An 8,677-nucleotide genomic window follows, 5' to 3' on the forward strand; every position below is an offset into this window, starting at 1 on the left:
GGCTAGCGTTATCCTCAGTCATTTCAACATCTTTTAACTCTTCGGAGCTAGAAGGTATTTTAAAGATAATCCGTGTCACAAATGAGGTTGCCCAGGCTCCAGAGAAGATGTCCTCGACCATGGCCCCGACGTGAGTAAAGGAGGGAAATAATGGCTTCTCCCACTGCTCTCTACTAGAAGGCAGTTCTCTGGGGGCCAGAAGAATGCTATGATAGGCAGAATAATGGTCCCCCAAAGATGTCCATGCCCTTACACCTGAAGCCTCTGAACATGTTATTTACATGGCAAGAAGGACTTTACAGATGTAATTAAGGTAAAGGACCTTGAAATGGGTAGATTATCCTGGATTGTGTGGGTGAGCCAATCTAATCACATGAGTCCTTATAAGTGAGAGAGGAGGCAGAAGAGTGAGTCAGAGATACAACAATGTAAGAAGAGGCAGGAGGGAGTCAAAGCATGAGAGGGTTTTGATCTATCATTTCTGGTTCTGAAGATAAGGGAAGGGAGGTGGAGCCAAGAAATGCAGACAGCCCCTAGAAGCTGGGAATGGCCCTCAGCTGACAGCTAGCAAGGAAATGGGATCTCGGTCCTATAGCTACAAGGAACTTTATTCTGCTAACAACCTGAATGAACAAGGGAATGGGTTCTCCTCTTGAGCCCCCAGAAAGGAGCGCGGCCCTGCCAACACCTTGATTTTAGCCTGGTGAGATTCGTGTCAGAATTCTGATCTATAGAACTTTAAGATAATAAATTTGTGTAGCTTAAGCTGCTAAGTTTGATGTAACTTGGTACAGCAGCAATAGAAAACTAATACAGTGCATTGGTGACAGACCCCCTCTCTGCTTCAGAATATTCTGGTGCATAGCAACTGATGTCATAGGAAAGATTCTAGAAGAGCAGGTCATGGAGAAGTACTTGTGGTTTAGAAGCTCTTGGGTGAAGGTAAGCGGGTTATCGAGGAAGTGGAATCTGCAGAGTCCAGGGAACTGAGTGCAGGTAGAGCAACTTTCCTGCAAAAGGTCAAAGCTGCTGCAGTGGCTGCCCCTCCCCTCCCCCGAGGAGGCCCCAAGGCCTGCAGAGGGCCTGGTGAACTGGTAAGCTGGTATAGGATGTGCAGGAACTGGGACAGATATGATGATATCCAGGTGCAGGAGACACTCAGCAAATCCATTTCCTGCTTATACGATGACCATTCTGTTGGGAAGAGTTGGCTTTTTCCCATTCATTCATTCATTCATTCATTCAACAGAGATTCACAGAGTGCCTACTATACACCAGGCTCTGTTCTAAGTTCTGGGGATAAAGCAGAGAACAAAACAGACCAGGTTTCTGCATTCCTGGTGTTTACACTCTGGTATGAGAGATAGACAAATAAATGAACAAGGTAATTTCTGAAATTGACTTATTTTATGAAGAAAATAGAAATGATTTTCTGGGCTGGAGCAGTGATCAGAGAGTCCTATTAGTGATGCTGAGCTTATTTTTGAGCTGAGACCATGACCAGAAAGAGCAAGCTCTGTGGTGGTTGGGGGAGTCATGTTCCAGGCAGAAGAAAGAGCAGGTGCAAAGAACATGTGGTGGGAATGAGATTGGCATGTTCAAGGAAAAGAAATGTGCAAGGTGAGTGTGGTGGTGTGAATGTGAACAAGGGGGAGAGAGGCATGAAATCAAACTAGAGAGGTGCTCAGAGGCTAGAGCAGGAAGGGTCTTGTCAGCTAGGTTGAGGAGTTGAGATCTTATTTATCCTAGAATATATTCAGAGCTGTGCTCTCACCCTGAGTGAGAGTCCTATTTAAAGTGCCAGGGGAATCTACTGGAGATGGGTGATGTGACTGGATATATGTTTTTAAAGAGGATTTTCTAGTTACTGTATAGATAATAGGGATAGGGGGACAGGAGAGGATTGTGGAGTATCAGAGTATATCTAGGAACCTCTACAGAAGTCAGAGATGATGGTGATCTGGACTGGGATGATGCCAGAGGAGATGGCAAGAGGTGGATTGGTTTTGGAAGAACAGGGGACAGGGCTCCCAGTGATTTCGCTGCAGGGGAAGAGGGAAGGAGGGAGGACTCAGCATGTCTCTTATGAGTATGTCTGGGAGACAGATATCATCTGAAAATATCGTTTGCTCTGCTGGAAAATGTAAACATGGACTTCTCTTCCAGTATGCTTTGGAATTCAGTTATTAAGCTAAGGGCAAGGTTGTGTGACCATAGCTCAAAAGACAAGTATCTGCTGGGGATTGAATACTTTGCATATTTAACTCATTTACTTTTCAAATCAACACAATTAGGTGAGTATTATTTTAATCATCATTTAGATGAGGAAACTGAGGCACAGAGAGGCTGAGTAACTGTCTTAGATCACTCCTGGGATTCCTAAAATCCCAGCTATTATGGGGCAAAGTCAGAATTTGGACCCAGGCAATCTGACTCCCAAGTCTGAGCACTTGAATGCTAGGCTAGGCCCTCCTCGACAATGTATTTGGTATAACGGTGATGTCTGTAAGTAATCATGTGACTTAAGAGTTTAGACAAATGTTTAAAAGTGAAATTCTTCTAATTCAGGAATATACTTATTTATTTCTAATTTTTCCCAAGCTAGACATTTAGGTCATTGGTTCTCAACAGGGGACAGTTGTGTCTGCCAGGAGATGTTTGGCAATGTATGGAGACATTTTTGTCTGTCACAACTGAGGGGGAGAAGCTACTGGCATCTAGAAGCCAGGTGTGTTCCTAAATAAACTCCAGTGCACAGAAAAGCCCCCAGGACAAAGAATTTTCCAGCCTGAGTGCCAAGGTCAAGAGCCCCTTGTGCAGGTGAATGTAGGCTGGTGGACACGAATACACCTGTGAATGATGACAAACAGGAGGGTGCAATTAGTTGTCCAATTGATACATATTTTTGTAGTGTTGGGGGCTGTAGGGCATGCCAGGAAGAAGACATGTTATAATTTCCCATTGCACATTCTAGTCTGAGAGATAAGACATGGCATAGAACAGGACAATCACCTGCTAGGTGTTCTGGAAGTGATTCTGAGTGCAGTAGGGGCTCAGAGAAGGAACGTTAATGCAGGATTGCATCAGGTTTCAAGGAGGTGGCATCTGGACTGGACACCTGAAGATGGAGCAGTGTTTGGGTGGAGAAAGGCATGGTAGGGTCCTGTGCATTGGGAAGAGCCATGTGTGGAGATACTAAGGTAAGAATTAGCTGGAGCATGGGCAGTGGAGTGTGGGGTAGGGAGGTGTGGGGAGGAACAGAGAAGGAGCAATGTGAGAATTCAGAGTTGACTGAATTGATTCCTCCTGATGGAGGGAGGGCAGGGTAAGGCCAGATTATAGAGGGCTCAGAAAGCCAAGTGTGGGTTTGCTATCAGGAATAGGGAACTAACAGCTTTCCCAAAGTGACATTGTATACATACTTTGGGGACATTGAAAATACCACCTGGAGGAGTTGGCCTGGAGGAGTGGAGACGAAGAGGCTGGGCTAGGTTAGGAGATAGAGATGAGGGGTTTTAGAGGATGATGATGAGGAGGGTTTAGGGGATGGAAATGAGGGGGGTTAAGGGGATGATGATGAGAAGGGTTTAGGGGATGACAATGAGGTGGTTTTATTGGAGTGGCGATGAGCAGAGTTTAGGTGGTGACAACAGAAATGGAGAAAGAGAAACTCAGGAGTCAATTCTCCTTGAGATTGAATATTGAGCACCCCCAATATGCACCCCCCCTTCACAGATGAGAAAGCAGAGGCACCGTGAGGCTAAAGCCTTGTCTGCTGTTGCCAGTGATGACCCCCTACTACGTGGCAGGTCTGGGCTGGACTGGGGTTTATCTTCTTGTGTGGACAGCCAGAGAAAACCTCAGTGGAGTTTGATTTGTAGACAATCTGGAGATAAGATTGTGGCCAGGGTGAGAGCACAGCTCTGAATATATTCTAGGATAAAAGGCAATGGTGGAAAGAATTCAACATGGGAGTAGTGCTTGTGCTTGAGTAGTGGGACCACAGTGAAATTTTCCCTTCTCTTTCTGTTTCCCAACACGTACCTAATGGACAAGTTGTACTTTCACAATAAAGGGGAAGAGAAGATTTGAGCTTCTGTATCTAACGTGAAAGAGAAATGAGTGAGAAGAAAATCAAGCAGAAGCCACTGGGTTTTGCTGGAGGGAAAGAATGTGTGTGTGTGGGGGGTGACCTTCATAAGAGCAGTTTCCTTAGAAAATGGGGGGTCCAGAAGAGGAGGAGAGGCAGGGTTTCAGGTGTCCTGGGTTTGCAATGACACGAAGCTGAGGATTAGGGTGGGAAGAAGTATCACGGTTAAGCCAGGCAGAACTCCCTTTTTTCTGAACACACTGAATTGCACACCCCCACCCCACAGTGCCCTTCTTTTCCTTCAGAGAAACCAGTGTCCCTGGGATCCTGGCAGGACTTCTCTGTGACTCCACCGGCTCCCCTGGCCATTGTTGCCCTGAGCAGCCAGGAGCCTGAGAAGATGAAGGCATCCATGGTTCTCTCCCTCATTGGCTGCCTGGTGGTTCCAAGTGGTGCTGCTATCATGGGGCGCTGTAAGGTGGCTAAGAAGCTCTATGAAGGAGGCCTGGATTATTTTGAGGGCTACAGCCTTGCAAACTGTGAGTAGGTCCCTCTTAGCCCCCTCTGCCCTCCCCTCCTTTTCCTCTGGCCCCTGCCCAGGCATCCCCGACTCCACCGTCCTCCAAGCCACTCACCTCCTGTTCCATCTTAGGGGTGTGCCTGGCTTATTTTGAGAGCAAGTTCAACCCCACGGCCATCTACGAGAACTCACCCGGTGGCTACACTGGCTACGGCCTCTTTCAGATCCGCAGCCATGACTGGTGCGACAAGGGCAAGAACCGCTGCCACATGCCCTGCTCCGGTAGGTCCCACCCCCTCCGTCCCACACCGGGGCACAGGGGGCTGCAGCACAGAGCACAGAGGCCAGACTTCTGGGGGGCCAGAGTTTCCAGGTTTAGAGCAGGGAGGCGGAGGGCCTGGCAGGTGCGGGCCCAGGGAGGCTGAGTGCTTCGCACCGGAGTGTGCAGGCTGTGGGTGGCAGCCAAGGACAGAGTCATGGAAACCCCCATCCAGATGGGCAGGATGAGAGGAGGCAAGGGGGAGGCTGTCAGCATCAGAGCCCACCTAAGCCTGAAGGGTTAGAGCAGAGGGCTCTGTCTGCATGGGTCTCATCTCACCCACGCTCGGCCACTCACTCTTCTTCAAGGGGAACAGTGACCACTTGGACAGGCACAAGGGGTCACTGGGAGGATACAGGAGCAGGCCATTCCTAGGGGAGCTTTCCCTGCTGCTCTCAGGGGTCCCAAGTACCTGTGGTCAAGAGGATGCACCGGCCCAGGGTTCCCTCATCCTAGCATTCACTGAGCACCCATGATGTGTCGGCCTCCTGGAGCTGACATTCTAGTGCTTGCTAAGCGCAGCGTGCTCCTCTAAGCTCTTCATTGGTCTGAATTCATCTAGTCTTCACAAAGACCCCCATGACATGGGCCATGAATGGGGAAACTGAGGCCCAGAGAGGGTAAGTACATGCCCAGAGCCACACAGCTGTAGGTGGTGTTGTTGAGAGGCAAACCGACACAGTGTAACTCCTGAGTCAGGAGAGTCTGAGGGCCCGGCACTCTCAGGGTCTCCCTGATGAGCAAAGCTCCCTCCCCCATGATGAGTGAGAAACATTCCAGAACCTGGCTCTGAGCTGGTTCTTTAGGAGACAGAGTGGAGAGGTCATGGTAAAGCTTGTAACCTTCTTATGTGGTCCAGGAGAAAGCCACTCAGTGTTGGGCTCCATGCTTGGCCTGGGGACTCCAGAGAGGAGTAAGATGGTTTCCAGATTCAAGGAGAAGCAGAATTGCAAAGTAGGAGGGAAAGGTGCAGAAAATACACAGGAACCCAGTGGGAATCCCAGCTGTTCCCATTACGAGTGAGCTACATGAGCTTGTGTAGGTCCCTTCCCAGAGCTTTCTCATCTGTGAAGGGGGGATGACATTAGCTACCTCTTAAGGTTGCTATGAGCATTAAATGGGTAATGTATGTAAAACACTGTGCAGGGCCCATAGAAACCATGTGATAAAAGTCTAGCAGAGACCAAACATTAAGAACATAATTTAATTACTGTGATAGAACATTCAGTGTTGCCCTGAGTTTCCTGGTAGCCAAGGCAAAAAGAGAAACCCAGTAGGCCCATAATTTATATCTCATAAGAAGATAGATTGATTGATGGACTGCCAGAATCTGACAGAAGAAACAAATAATTATCTGTAATAGAGGTGATACCAAGTGCTATGATGAAAATACGGTGGATTAGATATCCTAAAAAACCCTCCCACTAGATAAAATGTAAAAAAAAATAAATCTGGGGCACCTGGCTAGCTCAGTCAGTAGAGCGTGCGTCACAACTCAGGTTGTGAGTTGACGCCCATGTTGGGCACAGAGCCTACTTAAAAAAGAAAAATAAAGGGGGCGGAGCAAGATGGCGGAGGAGTAGGAGACCTGGATTTCGTCTCCTCTCGGGAATTCAGCTGGATAGGGATCAAACCATTCTGAACACCTACAAACTCAACAGGAGATCGAAGAAAAGAATAGCAACAACTCTCTGAACAGAAAAGCGACCACTTTCTGGAAGGTAGGACGTGCGGAGAAGTGAATCCGAGGCGATATTCGGGAGGATAGACGGCGGGGGAGGGGCCTCCGTCGGCCGCTTCTGGCAAGTGATAGAGCCACGGAGCACAAAATCGGAACTTTTAGAAGTCTGCTCCGCTGAGGGACGTCACTCTGGTGGCGAAATGGGGGGTGGAACCCTCGCGGGACAGTGTGGTCTCAGGGCCCTCGGGGTCACAGAAAGACCGGGGGTGCCTGAGTGCGGCAGAGCTCCCAAGGATCAGAGCAGGGAAGCCGGCTGCAGAGACGGAGCCCAGGCGCGGGCTCTCAGCTCGGGGTTGCTATAAACCGTGATCCGCGGCACAGTCGGGCCACTGCTCCTCCAGCAGGGACCCAACAAGCGGCAGATCCGGGGAGACTCACCTTCTTCCCCCGGGAGGAGAGGTGCGGGAGCGCACTGCGGGGATCTGCTGGGTTTGGAGACTCCACCCGGGGTCGGGTGCCAGATAGAAAGGCGCGGTCACAGGCCAGGTGAGCGCGGAGTGTGGCCGGAGACCAAGGAGACGGGAGTGACTGACTGCTTTTCTCTGGGGGCTCGCTGGGGAGCGGGACTCCGGGTTCTCGGCTCCGCTGGGGCGGAGACTGGGAGGCCGCCATTTTCACTCTCCGCCTCCAAAGCTGTACGGAAAGCTTGCAGGGAACAAGAGCTCCGGAGAGCAAACCCGAGCAGATTACTTAGCCCGGAGCGGCAAGGGCGGGGCAAAGACATTTGGGAACCACGGCAACAGGCCCCTCCCCCAGAAGATCAGTGAGAACAACCAGCCAAGACCAAGTTTACCGATCAATGAGAACGGCAGAACTCCAGCGCTAGGGGAATACTGCACATAGAATTCATGGCTTTTTTACCATGATTCTTTAGTCTTTCAAAGTTAATTATTTTTTTTAACTGTCTTTTTTTTTTCCTTTTTTCTTTTTTTTTGAATTTTTCTTTTTCCCTTTTTCAACCAACATTTTATCAATCCCTTTTTAAAAAAAAAAACATTTTTATTTTTCATTTTTAAAGTCATATTCTATCCTTTCATAGTAGTTACCCGTATTTTTGGCATATATATATAAGTTGTTCTCTCTTTAAAATCTTGAGATAGTTTCTTCTAACAGATCAAAATATACTCTAAATCTCTAGTGTATGGTTTTTTTCTACTCCCCTGCCTGATCACATTCTCTCCCTTTTTTCTTTCTTTCTTTTTTTTTTTTAATCCTCTTCTTTCTTGTTTCAAACAACTTATCAAATCCTTTTTTAAAATTTTTTATAATTTCCATCTTTACAGTCATATTCCATCCCTTCATCATATCAACCCTTATTTTTGTACATATATAAGTTTTTCTTTCTTTAAAATTTTGGGAGGGACTTTCTTTTAACAGACCAAAATACACCCAAAATCTAGTGTGTGGCACTGATCTATAATCCAGCCTGATCATATCTGATCACATTCTGTTTTTGTTTTGTTTTGTTCTGCTTTTGTTTGTTTTTATCTTTATCTTTTTCTTTGTTCTTTTTTTCTTTCCTTTTCTTTTTTCTCTCTTTCCCTTTCTTTTCCCACTGCTTCAGGTCTTTTCTGATTTGTTTAGAGTATATTTTCTGGGGACGTTGTTACCCTGCTAGCATTTTGTTCTCTCATTAATCTATTCTCCTCTGCACAAAATGACAAGACGGAAAAAATCACCTCAACAAAAAGAACAAGAGGTAGTACCGACTGCCAGGGACCTACTCAATACGGACATTAGTACGATGTCAGATCTAGAGTTCAGAATCATCACTTTAAAGATACTAGCTGGGCTTGAAAAAAACATGGAAGTTATTAGAGAAACCCTTTCTGGAGAAGTAAAAGAACTAAAATCTAACCAAGTAGAAATCAAAAAGGCTATTAATGAGGTGCAATCAAATATGGGGGCGCTAACTGCTAGGATAAATGAGGCAGAAGAAAGAATCAGTGAGATAGAAGACCAAATGATGGAAAATAAAGAAGCTGAGAAAAAGAGAGATAAACAACT

General features: G+C 47.2%; 1 protein-coding gene across 1 annotated transcript in view; it reads left to right on the forward strand.

Annotated features, from left to right (window-relative positions):
* The first annotated feature begins 4,490 nt into the window (after positions 1–4,490).
* Positions 4,491–8,677, forward strand: part of LYZL4 (lysozyme like 4) — an 11,352-nt gene continuing 7,165 nt past the window's right edge. Inside the window, exons 1-2 of the mRNA XM_032409179.1 lie at positions 4,491–4,629; positions 4,743–4,892. Coding sequence (XP_032265070.1) covers positions 4,491–4,629; positions 4,743–4,892 — 289 coding nt within the window. The remainder of the gene's footprint in view (positions 4,630–4,742; positions 4,893–8,677) is intronic.

The sequence above is a fragment of the Phoca vitulina genome, unplaced genomic scaffold (genome assembly GCF_004348235.1).
Source record: "Phoca vitulina isolate PV1807 unplaced genomic scaffold, GSC_HSeal_1.0 scaffold10, whole genome shotgun sequence".
In the NCBI taxonomy this organism is placed as follows: domain Eukaryota; kingdom Metazoa; phylum Chordata; class Mammalia; order Carnivora; family Phocidae; genus Phoca; species Phoca vitulina.